Source organism: Rhododendron vialii, chromosome 12a, assembly GCF_030253575.1.
Source record: "Rhododendron vialii isolate Sample 1 chromosome 12a, ASM3025357v1".
In the NCBI taxonomy this organism is placed as follows: domain Eukaryota; kingdom Viridiplantae; phylum Streptophyta; class Magnoliopsida; order Ericales; family Ericaceae; genus Rhododendron; species Rhododendron vialii.
In genome coordinates, this window is record NC_080568.1 from 28,098,147 (window position 1) to 28,123,705 (window position 25,559).

At 39.5% G+C, this 25,559-nt stretch overlaps 2 protein-coding genes and 1 long non-coding RNA gene across 6 annotated transcripts; all 3 read left to right on the plus strand.

Annotated features, from left to right (window-relative positions):
• Positions 1-5,200: 5,200 nt before the first annotated feature.
• LOC131311031 (uncharacterized) lies at positions 5,201-13,000 on the plus strand. Its single transcript, XR_009195375.1, has 4 exons — positions 5,201-5,438; positions 7,221-9,090; positions 9,227-10,918; positions 12,701-13,000. It is a non-coding gene; the product is annotated as an uncharacterized LOC131311031 (long non-coding RNA).
• A 2,553-nt stretch (positions 13,001-15,553) lies between these two features.
• LOC131309623 (pectinesterase 1) lies at positions 15,554-16,285 on the plus strand. Its single transcript, XM_058336231.1, has one exon. It carries the CDS (start codon positions 15,554-15,556, stop codon positions 16,283-16,285), a length of 732 nt encoding a protein of 243 aa, XP_058192214.1.
• Positions 16,286-17,551: 1,266 nt separating this feature from the next.
• On the plus strand, positions 17,552-19,887 carry LOC131310843 (uncharacterized). 4 transcript variants are annotated; one of them, XM_058338078.1, is made up of 3 exons: positions 17,552-17,805; positions 18,754-18,839; positions 19,431-19,887. In XM_058338078.1, exons 1-3 carry the CDS (start codon positions 17,552-17,554, stop codon positions 19,442-19,444), a joined length of 354 nt encoding a protein of 117 aa, XP_058194061.1. In that variant the 3' UTR covers positions 19,445-19,887. The 4 variants fall into 4 exon arrangements, with proteins under 4 accessions (XP_058194061.1, XP_058194058.1, XP_058194059.1 ...); XM_058338075.1 differs by having other exon boundaries at positions 19,481-19,887; XM_058338076.1 differs by having other exon boundaries at positions 18,761-18,839.
• Positions 19,888-25,559: the final 5,672 nt, after the last annotated feature.

The following is a 25,559-nucleotide window of genomic DNA, read 5'->3' on the forward strand; positions in this document are numbered from 1 at the left end:
AACCATACTACTAAAAAACCGAACCAAACCTTTCGGTTTGGATTAGTTTGGACTGGATTCGCAGTTTGACGGATTTTTTCTCACCCCTACGCTTGGATAATAGTCACTGAACAAGCCACGGCTTCCGTTCATAGTTCCGGCCGTCATATTCGCTCGCCGGCGTAATCCTATGGCACATCCTAACCCACCTGGGTCTATCCATGAGCGAGAGCTAAAAGAGTTATTAAGCGCACAAACATTACTCAGACACTTAATTTCAACGTGCAAGGACTCTCTTGGACCAAGCACAAGCGTACGCAGCGGCGGGGAGGAGAGCGATGTACGTGGCCGGTGCCCGGCTAGTTAAACTGCCCAGCGTTCCGGTGCTGACCGAGGCCGACATTGCGCCTGTTTCGACGTTAAAGAGAGTTTTTGGTTTGCTGGGACACGCGGTGTATCCGGACCATCCTGAATCGTTCGACGTAGCAGGCGTACTGCCGTTGCACGAAATGATAGATCTCGTGAATGTGAATGCGGAGAATAACATTTTCCGTTTGATCTTCGTTCATGGAGATTATGAACAGCGTTACAGCAGCGACAACTTGATGAGGATGTAGATGGCCAACGAGAAGCGCACCAACTGCTCGTCGAGTTTCAGCGTTTGGAAGTTAACGAATCGGAAGGGTCCAGTGCCACTGTAGAAGAGCAGACGAGAGCGTACCATGTCCCCGGTGCCCATCTCCTTAACGTGCGTTGGCTCCCAGTAATCAACGTACAAGACGTGGCATCTGTTGCACAGTTGAGGAACGAGTTTGGTTGCATCGCGCTCCCCACGTATCCAAATCATCTTCCCGATTTTAGCGCGGCTTTCCCCGGGTGCACAGGCAAGGGAACAAGTGGTTGGTTGCGGAGTTGAACATGGGTTTCGCATATGTTAACAGTGACTTTTGTTTTGTGAGTTGAGAGCTTTTCCTTGCTTGAGAACATGTTAGAGCTTTGCTGTTAGTTTTATCCAAGAAAATTTCGAAGTATGCTCTTTCTTTTCTTGTTCTGTTATGGATCTATCTTCGAATTATGTCTGTCGATGAAAGATACGAATTTCTTGCTAGTAGATGTTTGAACAATTTTATAGAAGCCAACGTAAGAAGATTTTGTAAAATTAACAAATTGGTTAAGAATATCCCAGCCAAGAAGTTCTGGCCGGGAGTTATGAAGGAAGCTTCGAGCTCATATCGGTCATGGGTTGAGAACGGGGATTTTCGGGCTTCAACCTTAACCTACGCATGTTTTTCCCGTATCACTAAAACGAATTGGCGATTGCTTGGTTTGTGAAACGACGAATCTAATTCCTTTGTTTTTGAACATTGTGTATTAATGTGGCTAATGCCATCGATCATTCTTGTTTCAGCAAATAATGAGCTATTATTGTCTACCCTTTCCAACCTTTCAATGAATCTTTTAGCCATCATTGTGCCCGCGGCTTGTGGCAGGATTCAGGTTTAGGGTTGCCATCGAAAGCAGCGGGAATCGAATGAAGTAGATAAGGCAGGCCTTGCTCCATATGGTCATGAGGATGGAAACAAAGTTAATCTTCCCATTGCAGAGAAAGTGGTATATTGCCTGTTTATTTCATTTGGTAACATGTACAAAATGCTACAATCATGCTCTGGAGGCTCTGGTTTTTTTGTTAGAGCTCGAAATATCAAAATGAAAATAGAAGTCAGACCGAAAGAATTCAAAATCATAATGCGATAGAGGTGTTAAAGCCTATTAGAGGCTGTGATGAACATGAAAGGAGCATGTGCAGAAAAACAGATGTAACAGAAATGATTAGCACCCTTATCATGTAAAAAAATTATTTATATCAATAAAAGCTCAAACATACAATGTGTAAGTTTCGTAATTCCATCTCCTCAAGAATTTATCATTTACAACTTGCCACCGCCATCACTGATTACAGTTTTATAAACAAACGGTTACAAGGATTAATGACTAGTAATCTCCCCTTCTTCTCTATCTCCATGCACAAATCTCCCCTTCTTCTATATCTTCACTCAAGATCTCCCCTTCTTCTATATCTACACTCAAGATCACCCCTTCCTCGAACTCATCTTCAATAGAATCCTCCCTTGGGTTACCCCAATGACAACACTCAATCAGTCCCAATATGGTTTTAGGATCCCCTTGGAAACCACGATATTGTTCAGAGAGTGGACATTGAGTTAACATCTGAAAATCTTTCAAGACCTGAAAATTGTCATCAAATACATTAGTCTTCTCAACCTGCTGCAATGCAAGTCGGGCGGCTATTCTTTCTCTCTCCCGCTGCCTTTTTAGCTCAGTTTCTCTTTCTTGCTCCCGCTTCCGCGCTGGCTACTGTAGCAGCTCTTACTTGGCCATCTTTCCTAGCCTTCTCTGCAGTAAGGAAATCACCTTCGCATTGTTGCTTTTCCAGTCTTCCTTTTCTTGTTGCAACTTAGGATCCACTTTATCACCCACCAATCTCACAATTCTTTTCAACTTCAATAGAATTTCTTCAGCAAAAGCATCCATGTCCAACTCAATCCTTCCTTCTTTTTCCCGGCAGTTGACACCAATTTCTTTAAGGAAACCTCGCAAGCATGGTGGCATATTCCCTCTTGATACTTCTAAAAGATGTTTTCTCAACTTCTGTTTTTCGCCGGCCAACATCAAACTTTCGGGCAGAAAACCAAGCTCCAAGGGTGATGCTTCATGGCCATCTTCCCCCAAATTACATGTATTCTTCGCCCTTTGACTTGAAATATGCCCCTTGTCCATTTTGCGCACCCACAATTTCGTTTCGCCTTCAAACACTTCTGCCCAGAAGGAGCAGTACTCATCAATTTTTTTCAAAACGTTCAAACACTGTTCCATTGCATCACGAACCAATTTTCGTCTCTTCTCCTCTGGACCACGGCCAACCATCCCACAACAGAGGACTTCGCCTTTGGGTTATCAGCAACAAATAACTTCTCATGATCACCAGCAGGAACATTGACTACCTTCTGTAATTTGCTCACCTCAAGCTTCTTAATTCCGTTCGCCAAAGTGTTGCGACCTCGTTTCAAAATTCTCGAACGTCGTTCTGGCACAATAAGATCCAGTTTCCGTCTCTTCTCCTTTCCACTAGCATTACCCAGCCCTGGTAGGTCACGCTTGCGACATCCCATCATAGACGGCTTCACCTTTGCATTATCGACAACATATAATGTTTTGTCTTCGGTAGAAACATCGACCGCCTTTTGCGATTTGTTCACCTCAGACTTCTTACTCCCATTCGGAAGAGTGTGCTTCAATAGGTATTATTATGATCTTTGCGATAATACTTTCCGATGCAGTCATAGTTGGGAATTGCAAAAACTGAAGAACAAAAGTTTTCAGATTTCCTGAAAAAATACCGTCTTAGTAAATTTTGCCGCCTTGTACACAACTTAGTAAAAGACCCTAAGTTCAGATGTACTACGAAATTTAACACGTAAAATTAGTCCCCAAAGATGTTATGCCTAACTCAAGAATCCTTAAACCTATTAAAACCCCACGACAACGCGAACAGAGAGAAGGCACGAACTAATTAACACAAGAGAGATACCTGTTAATTGTTATGAGAGATTTAGAAAGAGACTTGGGGTTGGGGGTGTGGCTTCTTACTCTTTTATATAGGTTTCTAAATCAACGACTAACATAAGAAAGAGATAAAAAGGGGTGTCTCGCTTAATAATTAACCTGAGGCGGTTTTGGCTTAATAATTAAGCTGAATTACTTTTTTTTTCCTTTAATCAATTCTTTTTTTTATTTTTATTTTTTATGAATTATTAATTTCTCTTGACGACAGTAATTAAAAAGTAAAAAATTATTAATCAAACTTAATTTTTTTTTGAAGGAAGATAAAAATATTCCAAAAGAACTGTCTTTTATTATTATTATTATTATGTTGGTCTTTGATGATTTTTTTAGGGATGTTGATCATAGTTTTTTTTTTTTTAAAATACTTTTTAGGTTCTTCTTGTAGAGAAAAATCAATGCTGCAAAAAAATATGACATGAAACTAATAAGGCGAAGAAAATTTGAATAAGGACAAAAATTATCCGGCTTAATGATTAAGCCACAACAGACCGCTTAAACATCAGATATACATAAGTTACCAAGAAGATTAATAAAACGTGTTTTTTTTTAAACACATTAAGACCGCAATTAGAGATCGGGTTGGTTCGGATTCCTTTAAATCCAAGTAATCAATTTGGATTCCTTTCGGTCCAAGTAGCTTGAACTAAAGGGACTATTCAAATCTGGACCACACATTGAGATAATCAATAATTCAAATTTGCTCCGGTAATAATCTTTGAGCAAATTCAAACAATTAATTAATTACAGCAATTAACGATCCAATTCCTTTTCGGAACTACTAATTCTGAACCAGGTGGAGAATTGCTTTTATACATAAGCATGTTTTTTTTTTTTCGCTTCTTCGTGAACTGAAAATGGAACATTTGGCAAACCGCCACATGCTTTTTGTCAAAATGAAAAAGCGAACATATATGCATGTGAAAGTAAAGTTGCTCAAAGAAAAGTTTCAATTGGTCTATTTCAATTTTTGTAAGTATTCATTTCTTTTAGCGGAACAGAACCTAAATAGTAGAATCCGAACGCATGATAAAAGAATTTGCTCATAATAGTTTATTGTTCCCATTCCTTTTTCTAACGGATTTGTTTGAAGGGTTAGAAAAAAAAAGGGAGGGGAATGAACTAAATTCCTTATTTTGGGCAAGACGAAGGAAAAAAGACAAAGAAGTAGAAGTGAAATTTGGCTTTCACTCTTTATTTTCTTTCTTTTATTTTTCCTCTTTCAACTTCTTTGTTCTCCGATTCAAGCTCGAGTTCGATTCATTAGAAGTTCCTTTAAAATGGATTTGTAACTAAACAAATGGAGTATGCTTTAACAAGTTACTACTCTTTTGTTGAGCTCGTAATCTGAAATAATTCAAGCTATTCGAGATCAATATTGTAGAGACCCATATTTTTTTGGACCGTATTTTTCTTTTGCAATCGTATGACTTGTCGAGATAGACGGTATGGATTTACGGTGTGGCGTGTTCGTGAAAGGATATAATGGTAATTATGTGAGAGGTGCACGTGTGTGTGTGGCGCGAGAAGCGGGGGATTCCTCCCCCACCTTTATCTTTTTCCCGGGGAGAATAATTCTCCCATTTCTCACCCTCACTCTTCGGCTCACTGTCTCTCTCTCCTCTCCTCCGAAATTTTTTCTCCTCTCTTCTCTCTTCGATTTCATCCACCTAGGGTGAGATTCCGGACAAGGCCCGAGTATTAAAGTTGTTCTACGGAGCGCGGGCTTTCCGAATATCCAAGAAAAATTACGATCGGGCCACGTGAGAACTCGGTTGACTTGGTCAACGGATTGGGTTTTGCTCAAAACCCATGAGGTAGGGATTTCTTACGCTTGTTATGCGTTTGTATGTTGATTATGTTGATAGATCGTGCTTAAAATCGTTGTTTGAGACTATCCCTTTCATTTCCGAAATTCTGCAGAACAGGGTCTTCGTTGTTGGGGTTTTCTGCCGCCTTAAGCTCATAATTGAATTTTGGTTCCTTCGTATGAAATAGAGTAGACTTAAAGCCCGTTATAATGCCGCTGGAATCACTCGAAACCGTTGAGAATTGAATTTATGGTGATATCTAGAATACTGGTCTGCAATCTGTCTCGTTTTCTGGGTTTCAGCCCACTTCGAACGACCATAACTTCCTCGTCCGATGTTCGTTTTATGCAAACTTTATATCGGTTCGAAGACCTCGAAGTCAGCTTTCATTCGCCACTGGAATCGTCTTAAAACTCTTAGTACACAAAAAGTTATGATCGATTGAGTGGAGGTATGTCAATCTGTCAGGCAGATTCATGTAGCCTCGGTAAACCCCTGTTTAACCACCCTTGGAGTGCAGATTTGATAAGGGTTCCTTCGTGACTTTTAAGCTTCGTTCAATCGCACAACTATTGAGACTGGAATCACTCAAAAATATTAAGAACTCGATTTATAGTGATTTGTAGAAGATTGCCCTGTAATCTGAAAATCTGGGCAGCTCACTGAGCAGTGTTCTTCATTGATTAGCTATGGTTAAACGACCCTATTGGTTATGGGTCCTTGAAGTTTTAAAGATGGGTAAGTTGGTGATGTTTTGGCGTTGGAATCGTTGAAAGTTATTGAGTATGCTATTTTTAATAAATTTTTGAACACGGACTACTCTGCTGAAAATTAGAATATTTGACAATCATTCCTAAGCTTGAAAGATCGTATCGTACGACTCGTCGAACGTATCTGGGCCATTGGTTTTTCGTTAGCATAGTTGGAGTATCGTCGTAAAGGCTATAGTAGCGTGAAGGAGTCCGTGAACGTCGTAGACTATAAGAAATGTTGTGACGTGCTTAATTGGTAGAGGAGTACTTGTTTGATTAAATTGATTAAATGACTTTTGGATTCGATTGAATGATTTGATGTTTGTGGAACGCGGAATGAACGTGATGACAAATAGTCACAAAGAGATCTTTCAGGGCTCTTAAATGAGTAAATGCCTGGCAGGAGCTATATGCTCAAATCGTATAATTTCAGGGCTCTTAAATGAGTAAATGCCTGGCAGGAGCTGTATGCTCAAATCGTATAATTTCAGGGCTCTTAAATGAGTAAATGCCTGGCAGGAGCTGTATGCTCAAATCGTATAATTTCAGGGCTCTTAAATGAGTAAATGCCTGGCAGGAGCTGTATGCTCAAATCGTATGCTTTCAGGGCTCGTTATCGAGTAAGTGCCTGGCAGGAGCTTAGGCTCAGACACATGACATGAAATTGGTTTATGAAGTTGATGAAAGAGATTCTGGCGACTGATGATAATGAGAAATGGGATTTGGTGATGAAATGTGGAATGTGAAAGATTGTGAAATTGTACGAGATGTAATGTACGGTACTAAGGCTGTTGTTTATTTACTTAGAATGATGTAGGAATATTGATGGTCCTTGTTTGACATATGAGCAGATAGATCCTTCATATAGGTCGCCTAGAATCCCTGATCATAGTGTGCTACTGTTGACAGTCTTGTGTACTTGGGCTTATCTGTCGTTACACTCTCACTCTAGATGCATAACTCATCATATTTTCCTATAACTTGCGTATAGATTTCTCTACTGGGCACGTGTATGCTCAAACCCTATCATTTTCAGGTACAAAAATAAGGAAGTTGGCATGGCGTGCATATCGTGCTTATTGATCATGTCTTTCAAAGGTATAAAAGAGGCGATTATTTGCATTTGATTCGAAAGGAGTATTTTTGGAAAGACATTTGTTAGAACTGTAATATTATTTTCTTCGGACATTGGTATTTCGATAACTTAGGGCCTCGAGCCAGGGATGTACTCATTGAATTTTATTTGAGAACAGTGAACAGAAAGGTCTTTTGGGGTATTATTTGTATTACAGTGAGGACTTTATTTATTAAAAGTGTTTATTATTTATGTCAAAAATCGAGGGCGTGACAACTTGGTATCAGAGCATATGTTTAGAATACCTAGAGACCGTGGGGAGACTTTTAGTCTCATGGGTTCAAAATTCGTTGCATATTTTTTTTCAAAACACAAGTATGCTTGCATGAATGAGTCGGTACATTATTGAGGTGTCGCATTTTGTATTATGGTAGAGTGACATTGAGTTGTTGACCTGCATTGGGAAGTTGGAGGCTTGGACCTCATTGTAGTGATTGTGGCTATATTGACGTGTGAAGCAAAATATAAGATAGCATGTGATAAAAGGGATGGAATGTTGATATGACTTATGAGATGAGTGTTAAATGTGTTTTTAATTGAATTGTTTGGATTATGTGTTAAGTTTCAAATGTGTTCAGTTAAGCCTATGTGAGATAAACTGTGTAAGGTATAAGTATAAGGTGAATAATATATGCATTGGGAATTGAGTTAGTGCGTGTCTTGAATGTGTTTGGAAGGTAAAGTCGTGTTGTGGTGATAACTGTGGTTGGTTACTGTAGTTGTAGTTATTGAGACAGTTAATATAAGCATAGGTAGGGCAAGTCGAACCTACATACGAGATATAAGTATCTAAAGTTGAGATAAGAATATGAGGGTTATAGGTAGGGTGTCTAGATACAGTATGTGTCTCCTGGACACCCAGGCGACTACCGATGAGATCCGATTGGAAGAGGCGCTTGATCACCGCTCCTTCTAGATGGAAGTCTCGGAAAGTCAATTGGACACTAGGATTGTGTATAGGTGTTAGATCTCTAGGCTTGAGATAGATGACTCTACGTAGGAATTTCGTAGAAAAATGATGTGCTATGGTGTCGTAGTCTTCATTGTTGAGGTGAATGTCGTGGTGGTGTCGTTTTGATAGGATGGTAAAAAAAAAAAAAAAAGGGAAGAAGACTTGAGGTGATAGATTTGAGAAGGACTAATGTTTAAATAGTGGTAGTGATAGCAGTGATGGTGATGAGAATAGTGCGGTTGATATTATTGAGGTTGAGTACAATTGTGGTAAATATCTTTGAGGAAAATTGATGTCGTTATGACTACTTAGTTGAAAGAAGAAATTTGTGAGCTGTGAAACTTGTGGTGAGCGGAACTGTTAAAAGATATTGGTGTGAGAGAATTGATTCTTAGGTGAGAAGTAGTTGGAATCTTAGAATGTGATGAGAAGTATAGACATGCTATTTGCAACCCTCTAGTCTTGTTGGTATTTAGGAAGGAGTTTGTAAATTTGTTTGTGCTTGTATTGGTGTTTAAATTTTGGTATCGAGATAATCAATAGTTTTGGAAGTTCGTTAGTGCAACTATTGCACACATTGTGTAGGTATTTGGGTGATGAAATGCCATGTGATTGTAAAGTTGATAGAGAAATGATTAATATTGATGTTGTGTATTTGTTATGTGATATTTGAGATTGTGAAAATGGGAAACATGTGACTTGAGTAGACTAATTGACGAGAGTATTTGAGATTGATGGGTGAACAGAACATGTGAAAGGTATGATGAAGTTGAAAAGAACGAGATTACCATTGGGCTTTCTAGAGCCATGAAATGTGAAGTATTGGATACTTTGCGAGTCCGTGGATACTTGGTGAATCCGTTGGATACTTTGTGAGTCCGTGGATACTTGGTGAATCCGTTGGATACTTTGTGAGTCTGTGGATACTTGGTGAATCTGTTGGATACTTTGTGAGTCTGTGGATACTTTGTGAGTTGGTGAGTCTGCTGGATACTGAGTGAGTCTATTAATGCGTGGATGTGTTTGGTGTTGTGTAAGCTACTAAATTGTACCGTGGGTTGTTGAAATATTTCGTGAATGAAATGTGCTGTTGTTTAGCTTTAACCTACATGTTTGATTTATTATGTAATCTCAATGCGAGAAATTTGCTTTTAGTATACGATGTAGAATAAACAGTGATGCTTATGTGGGTAGTTGCTACGAGTGTATGCCTTTCCTGAGTAGCAGTAACGATGTTTGGAGAATTGGGTTTAAGGAAAATAGTGGATTGATATTTTACTAGAACGGTTTTAATGTGTGTTGTGAAAAGTTATGTAGAAGGGACGCATTACCATAGAAGTGAGTTTAAGTTTCCGAAAATAGAAACCAGTGGCGATTCTCAGCGGGCTAGGGAATGTGGAGTATTGCTAGACTATTGGTTATGTTGGAATGTTGAATGGACGAAAAAGTAGATGGGGTTTAAGCCGAGTTGGTAAAAGAGTTATATGGGTAGCCAGAGGTGTGAGTTGGTGATTGTGGCTAGCGGTTTTGTTTATATGTGTTTGGTTGTGTTGACAATTATTAGCAGAATCAATAGAATTGAATAAGTTGTGAGGTGTGTTTATTCTTAAAGTCGAGAGAAAGATCAATAGATTGAAGTATAGGCAGTTTGACCATTATGAGTGGATGTTTATAGCTGAGCAATGGGTGATGAGTTATTATGTGGTTTAGAATTCGAGGCTTATTAGTTTTATTCCAATGGAGATTATTTGAGGTTCTTTGGATTGGTGAGTAAAGGTTTGATTCATTGATTGATGTTGATTGAAAAAGATAGAACTTGGAGTTTAGAATTCGAGTTTTTCTGAGCAGCTTAATTTGTCCTTCTAGAAATTTCGAGAAATACTTAGAGAACGTAAGGAGATTGTTTGTTGGATTTTGATGTGATTGTCATGTTGGTAAGTGGAGTCTAAGAATTTTGTACAGATGTGAAGACTTGAGGATTTGATAAAATGATAGTGGTTTGCGATTGAGTGTTGAGTGGTAGAACCATAATAATAGTGAGGATTTCGTGGAGTAATCAGAAAAAAAAAAAAAGAGGGTCTACATAGAAAGGAGAGGATGATGTGATTATTATGAGATGGCAGTATGAGGTTTGGTATTGTGGTTTGTGACTTGGTTGGACTTGGATGAGCAAATTTCGAGGACGAAATTATTTTTAAGGAGGGTAGGATGTAGAGACCCATATTTTTTTGGACCGTATTTTTCTTTTGCAATCGTATGACTTGTCGAGATAGACGGTATGGATTTACGGTGTGGCGTGTTCGTGAAAGGATATAATGGTAATTATGTGAGAGGTGCACGTGTGTGTGTGGCGCGAGAAGCGGGGGATTCCTCCCCCACCTTTATCTTTTTCCCGGGGAGAATAATTCTCCCATTTCTCACCCTCACTCTTCGGCTCACTGTCTCTCTCTCCTCTCCTCCGAAATTTTTTCTCCTCTCTTCTCTCTTCGATTTCATCCACCTAGGGTGAGATTCCGGACAAGGCCCGAGTATTAAAGTTGTTCTACGGAGCGCGGGCTTTCCGAATATCCAAGAAAAATTACGATCGGGCCACGTGAGAACTCGGTTGACTTGGTCAACGGATTGGGTTTTGCTCAAAACCCATGAGGTAGGGATTTCTTACGCTTGTTATGCGTTTGTATGTTGATTATGTTGATAGATCGTGCTTAAAATCGTTGTTTGAGACTATCCCTTTCATTTCCGAAATTCTGCAGAACAGGGTCTTCGTTGTTGGGGTTTTCTGCCGCCTTAAGCTCATAATTGAATTTTGGTTCCTTCGTATGAAATAGAGTAGACTTAAAGCCCGTTATAATGCCGCTGGAATCACTCGAAACCGTTGAGAATTGAATTTATGGTGATATCTAGAATACTGGTCTGCAATCTGTCTCGTTTTCTGGGTTTCAGCCCACTTCGAACGACCATAACTTCCTCGTCCGATGTTCGTTTTATGCAAACTTTATATCGGTTCGAAGACCTCGAAGTCAGCTTTCATTCGCCACTGGAATCGTCTTAAAACTCTTAGTACACAAAAAGTTATGATCGATTGAGTGGAGGTATGTCAATCTGTCAGGCAGATTCATGTAGCCTCGGTAAACCCCTGTTTAACCACCCTTGGAGTGCAGATTTGATAAGGGTTCCTTCGTGACTTTTAAGCTTCGTTCAATCGCACAACTATTGAGACTGGAATCACTCAAAAATATTAAGAACTCGATTTATAGTGATTTGTAGAAGATTGCCTTGTAATCTGAAAATCTGGGCAGCTCACTGAGCAGTGTTCTTCATTGATTAGCTATGGTTAAACGACCCTATTGGTTATGGGTCCTTGAAGTTTTAAAGATGGGTAAGTTGGTGATGTTTTGGCGTTGGAATCGTTGAAAGTTATTGAGTATGCTATTTTTAATAAATTTTTGAACACGGACTACTCTGCTGAAAATTAGAATATTTGACAATCATTCCTAAGCTTGAAAGATCGTATCGTACGACTCGTCGAACGTATCTGGGCCATTGGTTTTTCGTTAGCATAGTTGGAGTATCGTCGTAAAGGCTATAGTAGCGTGAAGGAGTCCGTGAACGTCGTAGACTATAAGAAATGTTGTGACGTGCTTAATTGGTAGAGGAGTACTTGTTTGATTAAATTGATTAAATGACTTTTGGATTCGATTGAATGATTTGATGTTTGTGGAACGCGGAATGAACGTGATGACAAATAGTCACAAAGAGATCTTTCAGGGCTCTTAAATGAGTAAATGCCTGGCAGGAGCTATATGCTCAAATCGTATAATTTCAGGGCTCTTAAATGAGTAAATGCCTGGCAGGAGCTGTATGCTCAAATCGTATAATTTCAGGGCTCTTAAATGAGTAAATGCCTGGCAGGAGCTGTATGCTCAAATCGTATAATTTCAGGGCTCTTAAATGAGTAAATGCCTGGCAGGAGCTGTATGCTCAAATCGTATGCTTTCAGGGCTCGTTATCGAGTAAGTGCCTGGCAGGAGCTTAGGCTCAGACACATGACATGAAATTGGTTTATGAAGTTGATGAAAGAGATTCTGGCGACTGATGATAATGAGAAATGGGATTTGGTGATGAAATGTGGAATGTGAAAGATTGTGAAATTGTACGAGATGTAATGTACGGTACTAAGGCTGTTGTTTATTTACTTAGAATGATGTAGGAATATTGATGGTCCTTGTTTGACATATGAGCAGATAGATCCTTCATATAGGTCGCCTAGAATCCCTGATCATAGTGTGCTACTGTTGACAGTCTTGTGTACTTGGGCTTATCTGTCGTTACACTCTCACTCTAGATGCATAACTCATCATATTTTCCTATAACTTGCGTATAGATTTCTCTACTGGGCACGTGTATGCTCAAACCCTATCATTTTCAGGTACAAAAATAAGGAAGTTGGCATGGCGTGCATATCGTGCTTATTGATCATGTCTTTCAAAGGTATAAAAGAGGCGATTATTTGCATTTGATTCGAAAGGAGTATTTTTGGAAAGACATTTGTTAGAACTGTAATATTATTTTCTTCGGACATTGGTATTTCGATAACTTAGGGCCTCGAGCCAGGGATGTACTCATTGAATTTTATTTGAGAACAGTGAACAGAAAGGTCTTTTGGGGTATTATTTGTATTACAGTGAGGACTTTATTTATTAAAAGTGTTTATTATTTATGTCAAAAATCGAGGGCGTGACAAATATGTGATTAGCTCAACTAAAAAAACCACACTTTGGTACTGATCAGTAAGTATTAATTGTTTGTCGACTCTGTGTGAGGCCCATCTTAGATCCCACACACAAATGACTCGAGATGTTTGTTTCGTTAAAAAAAAAAACTACTTCAATGTGCCCATCAAAAAATGTTAATTTCAAATGAGAATTGCATTTATCTTTGTCCCCTTAAAAAGTTAATATCCCAAAAGGAACCAATATTGTAGGACGGAAGGAGTAGCTTGGACATACATAATTTGGAGCACTAATGAACTATTGAAATATACTCCGTATTGTATACCTTATAAGAGAAATTTTGTCACCAAGGAAAATACAACAATTTGTACACACATTGTGCATAACATGTCATTGTGGGATTGCTGCATTGGTGATGGGGTGGATCGATGTTTTTTAATGCCACGTTGACATGATGTAGCGCATAATGTTGTGCCTGACATCAATATAGTAGCAAAAGAAAACTCTGTAGTATTGCCATTCAAGTTCAAAGAGTATTGGAAGTAAAATACACACGCTAGGTGCGTAGAAGACAAATAAACACATGTTAGAAGTGTAGTGTGAGTGGATCCCATACATCTTGTGAGTGAGTTTGTGCATTTATGCGTGCGTGCAAGAGTGTGTTGTTCTAGCATCGTTCAAATCAATTTCATCCAGGAGAGGAAACAAAATACTCGATCTCTCTCATAACAACCATATAAGCAAGCTCATCGATTGTTCCAAAAATCCTACTACCATCAATTCTCTCTTCCTAAACCTCACTTAGTAAATGGTATCCTGAAATTCCAACCATTAATTGTAATAAATAAATTCGAATCATTATATAAATTATTCGAATTTGCTCCGATATTTCATCAATAAATTCGAATCATTAATTGCAGCAAATAACAATGGGCGATCCAAATCTTTTTTGGAACTATTAACCCGAACCCAGCTGAGATGTGCTTTTATAACAAAAAAAGAGAGAAAATAAAATTGGACTGCATGTTTTAATTATTTTCATCTTCATGACTGAAAATGGAACATTGGGAAAACCACCAGATGCGTTTTTTGTTTATTCACTAAAAGACGTGCGTAATCCTAAATTCTTATTGGAAAGACGAAGAAAAAAAGAGAGACAAAAATAGAAGTGAAATTGACTTTCACTCTTTATTTTCCCTCTTTCAATTCCCCTTTTTCTCCGATTCAAGCTCGTGTATTTATTTTTTAGAAGCCCTTTAAAATGGATTTGTAACTAAACAAATTAAGCTTCAACGAGTTACTAATTCATTCGTTGAGCTTATAATGTGTAACAAGTCAAATTACTCCATATCAACATGTGATTGGCTCTACTATATAAGTAATCCGACTATGGTACCGACTGTTAAGTACCAATTGTGTATCGAGTCTTTCGTGTAAAGCCCATCTCGAGTCTGACACAAACGATTTGAGATATTCGTCTTATTCAAAAAAAATGTTTTAATGTGCCCACCAAAAGATCAGTTCATCATGATCACGATAAGCGTTTGGTCAATTTGTTCATTTTCCCCCAGAAGTTTTGACTATGAATTTTGAACTAAAAATTGAACGAATTGATCACGAATTCTAAACAAAAGATTGAACAAATCAATCATGCACTTATCTTTTCCAAGGCACAATAAACTATTATTTCAAACAAAACGGATGTTGTGAGCACCACGTGGGGTCAATAAATAATCGGACGTAACACTTTTGCTACTAAAACTCGTTTTTCATCTGCACAAATTTTATTTTTTTTATCGTCATCCTTGCAAAACTCACTCATGCCCTTAACGCGCGGTGAGACCTTTACTTTGATCTCGTTAGCTAGGTATGGTGGGATCCCATTGCAAATGGTTACGTTGTCATAGGAGTAATACACCTTGCTAATATGTGGAGTAGTCCATCTGCATAATACCCATGCTATGCAGATGAGCTACCCTGTAAATTAGGTTCGGGCTCAAATTAGTCCCCATGCATATTATTGCTATCCAATATAATTCGACCCATTATTTTTGATAAAAATACCCCTCGGGTCACATATATAGTTCACATATCGAATTCTCATATGCAATTCACCATAGTTCACAAGAGAAAAAAGTGATTATGCAGCATAACAAAGCTATTTAGGTTCAACAATAATATTTAGGGTTGCGATGAAATCGAAGCTAAAAAATAGGACCACCTTTAATGTTCTATTTTTAATAATTTAGGCTCTGTTTGGAACTTAGGAAAAGGAAAAGAAAGGAAAGGAAAATAAAAGAGAAGGAAAATGAGAGAAAAATGGGAGAGAAAATTTATTATTCACTACACTCAAAATTTTTATTTTCTTCTCTCTTTTTTTACAACTAAACAATAGGAAGGAAAATTCTTTAATTTTCCTTTCTTTTTCCTGAGTTTCAAACAGAGCCTTTGGTTGGCTGGTTGTACGTTAACATTTCCTCCTCAGTCAAAACATCCCAAACAGTCTTCTCTTCCCTTCACAAGAAGATCGCACACGCAGACGGACAGAGATGAACTCCTTCAAAATCTTCATAGGCTACAACAGATTACCAAACCCTAACAACGAAAACCACCCCTCAACCACCGCCACCACCCACAAACCCCCTCCCCGTAACCCTCTCATCGCTGCCGCGATCTTTCTCACCCTCCTCCTAACCCTAACCCTAGCCGCCCTAATCCTCGCTCTCATCCACGAGTCCACCACCGAGCCACCCGATTCCCCCGCCGAATCCCTCACCGCTGTCTGCTCCGTCACCCCCCACCCCACCCTATGCTTCAACACCATCAACAACAACAACGACTCCTCCCTAGCCCTAACCGATCCAGAACTGATCTTCACTCTCTCTCTAAAAGCCTCGTTCAATGAGCTCAAAAACCTCGCTTCCCTTCCGCAAACCCTGATTTCAAAGACAAACGGTGCTCGATCGGAGTCCGCGCTGGGGGACTGCGGGAGTCTGTTTAGTGACGCGGTGGGCCGGCTCGGGGACTCGGTGAGGGCAGTGGAGGTGGGGCCGGGGGAGAAGGTTTTGGACGAGGTGAAGATCGGGGACCTGAACGCGTGGATTAGCGCTGCGATGACGTGTGAGGAGACGTGTTTGGACGGGCTGGAGGAGGTGGGGTCGACGGTGGTGGGTGAGGTGAGGGAGAGGGTGCAGAGGTCCAAGGAGTACTTGAGCAACAGCCTAGCGATTCTCGCTAATATACAGACCCTGCTTCACAAGTTCCATCTCGCATTGCACTGATAAGTTTTGACACAAGCACTGTTATTTGTATGATGTTTTTTTGTTTCTTGTTCTGTTTGGTCTGTGTTTTGGTTCTTGCTTAAACTCCCTTGTCAAATTCATGATGTTAGCGTAATGGGAAATTAGAAATACCAGTAATGTTCTTGTATATAGTTGGGTAATTCTCAATGTTATATGGCTTCATTATCTATCTATGGAACACTGCTTTTATGTTTGTTTTGAGTGCTGGCATGTTTTACTTACGGTAGCGTAAAAAATGATGTAGTAGAGTAGTTGTGTATTTGTTGTAACTTATCAGACTCAACCATTCTGATCGCCTTGTTCTTCAAGGCAAGGACCTCTTAATGCCCTCTGGCTAGTTTTCTCATTTTGTCTGTCTGAAAGTCGTGAGTATTGACAGAGAAGTGTAGCGAATTGGGGTGAATTTCGTTGGCAGTCAAGCATTTATTGACTGGTGGTTTACAATTGATACTGCCGTATCAATTGAAAAAATAGCGGGTGACGGTGGCGCCAACCAACATACACGGGTGACGGGTCTCGTTCCGACGAACTCGAACCATTGCACAATTCTCTGAATGCCCTTGCTGAAAAACATTGGGTTGAGGTTACATTGACAAATATTAACAGAAAGAAAGGAAGTAATTTCATGCTATACATTATCTATACGCAAGTACATGTCGGCACATGCCGGATATGCGTTATTTACGGTTGCTTCAATGCTCTAAAACAAGGAATTAATCGCCGATTAATTGGCGATTAATCGCTGGCGGGGCCTATCCGATTAGGTCCGACTAACAATTAATCGCCGTTTACTAATTAACATGCACCGATTAATCCGATTAATCGCTCGAAGGTTGCTGACCGCCCGACTAGCACCTAGCGACTTTTAGAACATTGGTTTGCTTCAGAGTGCATTTGATACTACTTTTAAAATATGTTTGAAAACATGTATACTTTGACGGATTTTTTGATAAAAAGATACTATTTCGGGAAAAAAACCAAGAAAATAGCGGGCATCTTTTGGACTGGAATACAGTTGTCAGTGTAAGGCTGATCTTTCTTCGTTGAATTTTCCAGCATATTTAGTGTCTGAGATTTCAAGGATTCGAGAATATGCATCCAAACTTTGCGTGCTTAGTTTTTGCTGATTCCTGATTGTACACCAAGTAGCTTGACACTAAACCTGATTTCAGTATGCATGTTGCCATAGTGTATTGCTGTGGTAGCCGGTAGGCATGGAATCAGGTAGACAATGCACAGTTGTTAATGGATTCAAAGAACAAGACACAGAGTTCGCTCTGTGCTGCTGAAAGAGATGGGGCTGGAACCTGGCTGATCCCTTCACCAGTGCTAATGGCTGCTTCAGTGATTCACATCCCTATGTTATGTAGCAGTCCCGGCAAGGCAAGACAACATGGGAAACATGGGCAAAAAGGAATGTGGATGAATTCATCCTCACGTCCCTCAAGAAAGGCTTCTTGTGGAGAACTAGACCCGCTGGGTTTAAATCTTTATTACGGGTATGTATCTATGAGAAGATGTCACTCAATAATAATGCATTTGATTTTACTTCCTCAAAATTTCATTTTGCATGACTACTAATGCCTAAATTCATTTTTGACAGGTGGTGCCTTATTGATAATTTAATTCTAATACGCTATCCTTCTTGTTTATCCCTCTCTGATTTTGAAACATTTTTAACTTGGTATCATTCAAGTAGAAATGAGTTGGAAATAGACTCTTAGATTGATGCAGCTAAGCACACATTCAAAGGGAGTCAATTATATGTGGGATAGTTTTTGCTCTGCTGCAACCTCTTAACGGAAGAGTAGGCTTAGGCTGTTGGACTTGTCTTTGGATTGCAAATCAGCATAGAACTTTAATTGTGAGGGATTTGTACTCTTACTCAGGCCGGGAGACAAGGAATTGGGGATCCATTGGCAACACATCTATATTTCGGAGATGAAGCAAATTAGGGCCTGCTTCTTTTCTTGATGCATCATACATCATATGCAGGCATCTGCTACATTTTGTTCTTTTGGTTATATTCATATTGATTTATGTTTCAGATTTGATGAATGTTTTTTAAGCTTGTGTTGAAGTAGACCTTCAATGAATCAAATGCCTTGTGTGCTTATATTTTGCATGGAATATTGCAATTTGCTGAAGTTAAACTTGCAATGAGAAGAAGAATTTTTTATTTTTGAATGAGCAAGAAAATGAGAATTCTGAGTGAGAATGCCAGCTGAATTCACCCATGGTTGTTTGATGTATAGTAAACTAGCAATATATTGGCCTAGCAACTTCAAATTCGGAAAACTACTTTGTCAAATAGTTAACAAAAAACAAAAAAGCATAAACTGCTCACTTTAATTTTTTCTTCCCTTTCAGTTGTTGTGTTGCATGAAGTATTGTTATAGGTTCCTATTTCTTGGCATTGTTTGATGTGGTCTTTACTTTACCTGCAGTTTGCAGTGGCAGAAAGTGGGCCTTCTATGCCTGCAGAACCAAAGCGTTTCTCCCGCTTTTACCGGAGGAATGGTCATTCGACCAGGTAGGCTTTGACGTTTTGCTCGGTTTTGTTTTTTACCTTTTTGGTTTTCCTATTTGGCAGGATTATGCGGCTAGGCGGATAATTTGGAGGGTAGATGATGCGATTTTTAAAATCTGGGGGCTTTAGTTTCGTGGTGATATAAGGGGCTTTGGTGTAGTTTTACTATGATATTTACACATTTCCAGTCTACCAGTTCTCTTACATGATTGAAAATTGGGAAGGGTGTAGGAGAATATTTTTATAAAAGATTAGAAAAATGAAAAATCCGCCTAATGTCTAGGCGCTGATTAATTGGCCTACGCGCTAGGCGGTGCCTGCCCGCCTAGCGCCTAGCGACTTTTAGAACCTTGATTCTAACCCTTGAGTTCCATTTTCCATGAATTTACCTGCTGCGTTGTATCTGGGCATAATCACTGCACAATGTGAATAGTATTTGGAGAGAAATACAAACTGGTTAACATGTTTGACATCGTGCATATATGCCTACCTAGTGTATGAACACATAGAACAAGTTATAACTTTTTACAATTGCACTGTAATTAATAGTTACGTTCTTTCAGCTTAAAATGGTTGCTTTTCTATTTCATGCAGACGAGAGCCAGTAACGTCTGTGACTAAAAGTGTTCCAACGTTTTTTTTAGCGGCAAAAAAAGAAATGGAGTCTACTAGTGAGGATGTATGCTGAGTTACAACATGGCTGAGTTACAACATGGCTAAGATATTAAATGTGTAGCTGTTGCGAGAAATTTAAAGTGCCTGTCTTTGAGATGCTGCGGGTTCTTAGACAAAAGCTGGAAAGCTTCAGCTAGTCCTCCCCAGGTTTCTCTTGGATTGATCAATGTTTTGCACCTTTAGCTCCTTGAACTGTGCTTATCGTATGGACCCAAAGCCCCACTGATCCGACATAAGTGTTTTATACGAGTAGTTGTTTACAACTTTACTAAACGAGCTGCTTAAAACTTTCACGAGAAAAATGTTTGTTCATGTGGATATCGGTATACGATCAATGTAAATTTTTGGTACGCTACATACTCAACGAGCTGAACAATATGGATGGTTTGGACACTTGCTTTGAACTCGGGATGAAACTCGTATAATAAGCACAATAGGACCTGCTTTGCTTGGGGCACAACACGAATGCATTCTTGTGGCAGTCGAAGCATTATTGAGGATTTTAGGAGCGAACTTATGACTCTGTTTTCAAGCAACGGAGGGGGCTGCTGTCCCCCATTTTGGGGCCCACTCCGGTCTCGCTCCGATGATCTGAATCGTTCACTTTGTAGAGCTCGTCGAGTAGAACAACTATGCAAAAAATCAGCTTAATTGGATATCATTAAGTACCTGATCGGAACTTTTTTTTTTTTAAAAGAATGGATCCGAAACACTGGATCATCCATTGTAACCCATGGACTGAGAGTTATATGGGCTCCGATCAGGTACTTAATGATATCCAATTAAGCTGATTTTTTTGCATAGTTGTTTTACTCGACGAGCTCTACAAAGTGAACGATTCAGATTATCGGAGCGAGACCGGGGTGGGCCTCAAAATTGGGACAGCAGCACGCCGCTGTACCCTCTGGGACAGCAGCCCCCGCGTCCGTTTTCAAGTAGGTGCCATGAAAAATCAACTTTCCTCATTGAGAAAGTATGGTGCTTAGATATGGTCTAATCAAAAGGGCCCATACCAAAAAAAAACTAGCTTTGAGATTTGTTAGGAATTTGTCTCCAAAGGTGGAAAAGTCCCAAACCGTGCCCGAGATTTTCTGTGCCGAAAAAATGTTGTGTCCTTGTGCTGAGTTTATTTTCGGCTGTTGGATTACATAAAATTTTTAAAATATAGCAAAAATTTACACAATGTTAACGGCCCAAATGCATTTGTCATAGGGGGATTTTTGGCACAGAGGATCTCAGGCCAGCAAACAAGGTTGCTTTTAGGTCCCATTTGTTAATCTCTTTCGGTCTTGGGATTGGACAGATAATCCCAAGGGATGACTAATCTTTTGTTTGTTTTCACAATGAAGGTGTGAACTATTAGTTCTATGGGCATGTGAATCCCCTCATTAGGAGGTATTACCAATACCTTGGGGGACTTGGTATTAACAATCCAATCCCCTCCTTGCCAATGCACAAATACGAAAATAGCTTTCACCAATTCTATCTCCTTACCAATTCTTCACATGCAAATACGAAAATAGCTTTCACCAATTCTATCTTCTTACCAATTCTATCACATGTGAAGGGCAAAAATAAAAATATATACTATCAATCCAATTATATCCCATGTGAAACAACATGATATTAATAATCTCATCTCAAACAAATATACTCATCACCAACTCCATCTCCTTACCAATTCCAATCCTAATCTCATCTCCTTACGAATTCAACTCTTCTAATACTTTTATCAGACGAGGCCTTAGATGGTGTGCATATCTAGCATGGGTTCCGCCTATATTTGTGAAATGAAGATTGGCGGGAACGGTCACATAATCTTTCAAGCTCGCTTGCCCTCACACACAAGAATTATGTGATTTACGGTAGGAATAGAAGTCCTATCTGGCGGATCTTCTAGCTTCCTTTACCCACAATTGCAATCACAATACCCTCGCTTAGGGCTGTAAATGAATTGAGCTATTCACGAATTGTTCGAGGCGCGGTTCGGTAAGAGCTCGTTCGAGTTCGATTCGTCTACTAAACGAATTGAACCTGAATCTCAATTCTAGGCTGGTTCCGTAAATGAGCCGAACCTAAGCCTAACGGTATTCGGCTCGGTTAGGTTCGCGAACTTATACTTAAATTTAATTAATAATTCAATAGGGGTCTATTTGTAAATGTAAAAAATATTAAGGTTGTATATATAATTCAATACTTATTTTTCTCCCAAATTTTATATGATCAATGAGAGAGTTTGGGTTCGCTTGAGTTTAATGAGCTTAGCCGAATTAAACCTGAGTCTTGACGAGCTCAATTCGAGCTTAGATTCGGCTCGGCTAGATTCATTTGAGTTTAACGAGCCAAACTCGAGCCAAGATGTTCAAGTTCTAATCGAACCCGAGCCGAACCCGAGCCAAACTAGTACCTTAACGAACCCAACCGAGCCGAACCCGAGCCTTGAAAAATTTTAACGAGCCGAACTCGAGCCAAGTTGTTCAGGTTCGAATCGAACTCAAGCCGAACTCATAGCTTAACGAACCCGAGCCGAACTTAACAGAGTTCGGCTCGATTCGGTTCGTTTACGGCCCTACCCTCGCTTCAACTGGGAATTGATTAAAGCACTTCCCTATTACTATTTTAGAGATGCATTTTTTCCAAATATAATATTATCCTTCATACATATTTTTATTTACAACTGAAAATGACAATAGTATAATTTCCCATGACTGAAAACGTTAAAAAAGAAGAAGAAGAAGAAGAAGGCGGCAGTGCAGGTAGATAAAGGGGTGTAAAAATCAATTATCTTTCTATAGCCTCCTAATTGTGGAAATCATACTAATTAACAAATCCAAGAAAATAGAATAATTTAGTCAGCTACATGATTAAAAATCCTTGTAGGACCTCAAATATCATATCAATACTCCCTTGACAATTAGTACATTACATGCATGATTGTCACACAACATAGACAAAAAAAAAAAAAAAACACACAATCTAAATATCATACTGGTTGCTAACTACTGAATTATTTTTTCAATCTCTCTTAAGGCCCCAACCAAACCAGGGGGAAAATGAGAGAGAGAGAGAGAGAGAGAGAGAGAGAGAGAGAGAGAGAGAGAGAGAGAGAGAGAGACTATGGCTGTAGAAGAGATCTAAGAATGTTGGCATCAATTCCAGTGGTATCCATAGAGGCAAGTAGTTGAGAAAGTCTTTCACTCAGATCGTCCGCCTCTCTGTGCAGCCTCTTTATATATTTGCATGCTTCCTTCAGAATCTTTGATGCTGGTACCTACGTACACACAAAATATATATATCACAAGAATATTTACTTAATTAGTTTTATAATCTCACATCGATTTTTCAAAATCATTTTACACCGAATTCTTCATCTTTATTTTTTAAAAATCATTTTGCTTGGTATTGTTTGTTTACATTGCTGCTACCTGTTTTGCAATCAGATCGCTGCACATTGTTTTCATAACTCGGTACGTATTTAGTCCAATGGACTGATTAATCCAGGAGATGAATCTTACCATCCACCAACGGGTTTTTCTCATATGAACTGGGCTAATACATGAACTTATGGTACACGGGTGTAGGAGTCGAATTTCCGACCAAAGACTTTATTGGGATTTGTCCCACATCGGTTAAATATCTCCTCCAAAACTAGTATATGAGCTTGGGCAGCCTCTCCACTCTTTGCCAATTGGTTTGGAGTTGGATGCTTTAACATGGTATCAAAGCTAGAGTTTCGGAGGCTTTTCCCCTTTGTTTGTGCCATAGTTGCACTTTATTTCATTGTGATTCGTGTGTTCCGAATCCTTTGTTGACCTCTCCACGTGCGAGTCAGGGGTCGCATGTGCGGGGGAGTATTGGGATTTGTCTCACATCGGTTAAATATCTCCTCCAAAACTAGTATATGAGTTTGGGCAGCCTCTTCACTCTTTGCCAATTGATTTGGAGTTGGATGCTTTAACAGACTTCTGATGAGTCTGGTTGCCAGGTGACTACCCTAGCTTGCACACATATTCGATAAATAACTTTTCCTATTTTGCGTCTAGCTTGCATGTATGTTGTTTTGTTTCCTGTCCTTGGCTGTTCCATGGATGGACGAGGGGCGACGGTACACGAGTGACCGTCCACCCCAAGTTTCATATAACCACCTCTACTATACTCATGTTTGTTTACATATTTTCAGTAAATAGGTCTCTGGAGTGAAAATTCTGTCTTCGCCTTCTGTTTATATACTCTAACTCGAGCTTGAGACCTCTCCCGCATGTGTGTTCACTGCACTATCGAGGTAATGTCACTTCAGAAACTCCCTTCCTAAGACTTTGCATTTGACATGACATTGGCACCCTTGTACCTTTTATCCAGCAGCAGCATTGTTGTTAACACAGAGAGAGGGAGAGAGAGAGAGAGAGAGAGAGAGAGAGAGAGAGAGAGAGAGAGAGAGAGAGAGAGAGAGCATCCATAAAGAGAAAAGAGATGGAAATTAGAGGACTATATATGCATATACACACACACTTATACAGCATAATATATATCATTACCCTTGTTGTAGCGGTGCAACTTGAATTAGATTGATCTGGTAGTATTGCTCGTAGCTTAAGGAGGAGATTATTGATCTCATCTTCACTTCTTGCTTTGGAACCTCCTCTCACTCTTCTACTAGACATCACTCTTTTTGCTCTCTCTCTCTCTCTCTCTCTCTCTCTAGCCGAGCGGGGGGAAGTTGGAAGAGGGTGGAATGCCGGCTTAAAAAGAGGACAGACTCAGAAAAAGACAACACATAATTAGCCACCAACACGAGATTAACTTAACTATAATTAGAACGACTTAAGTATAGTCCCTTTTTTTTTCTCGGCAAAAGAAATTTTATTAATCTTCGACAAGTGTAAAGATTAAAAGGACAAGAGCAACCGAAAGGAAATAGTAATAACCTAAAGCTATCCGAGACCAAAGCGCGAAGACAAGTGTAAAGATTAAAAGGACAAGAGCAACCGAAAGGAAATAGTAATAACCTAAGGCTACCCGAGACCAAAGCGTTGGCAAGAGACTAAAACAAAATCCTAAATGGGCCAAGCCCAAATCCAAAACGGAAAGCCTGAAAACTGCCCCTGACACCCAAACCACAACCCCCGGGAAAACAGAACCTGCCCCTGTTAACGACTTAAGTATAGTCGTTAACAACTAATGCAAATTTTTAATCAGGGTCCATCTTTGTCCCTGTGGTACACAACATGAGCACCCATCACTCCATCAGGTTAACAACTAATGCAAATTTTTAATCGGGGTCCATCTTTGTCCCTGTGCTACACAACATGAGCACCTATCACTCCATCGGGGTAGGGTCTTAAATCTTAATCCTCTAATTAACTCTCCCAAAAAAAAAAAAAATATTGCGATTTCTCTTGTCTTTTTCCCTGTTTTGCTTCACCTACTTCGCTCCACTAATCGTAACCGGCCACGTGTCAGGATGGGGATTAATCGATTGTATCCCCCCCTCTCCCCCCTTTTTTGTGTTTAATAATATTAGATGTTAACTTGCTACCAGAAACACAACCCCAAGGATTCGGCTCGATAATCAAGACCTGCGACTTGGAGTTCTACTCTGTTTTTAGTTTCAGATATGAAATTTTGTTGGTATTATCAACTCTTGTGAGCAGTTTGTACAGAATCTTTGTCCCGATTCTTTTTTGGCATAAATTAGTCGAGATGTGTATACTATTCCGGATATTTTCAATTATCGAAAAAGGGAAAAAAGAGAAAAAAGAAAGAAGAAGCTTGCTACCTTGTTTGTTCCTCATTGCTGGTATGGGGCTGTTGGGGGGTATGGCATATGGCCCTCCCTTTTTTTGTCCATTGTGTGTATTGACCTCTTTGATTAGGGAATTAATAATGTGTGAGTTCACAGGAATCATATCCCCATTAGTATTTTAAGGAAATTGAATGTTTTGACGCTGCAATTTGTCCACCAAACTGTAATAAGATATGAACTCAGATACATGCATCCCTTACCACCCAGGTGGTAGTTCAAGTGGTTGGAGCAGCTAACATAAGGTT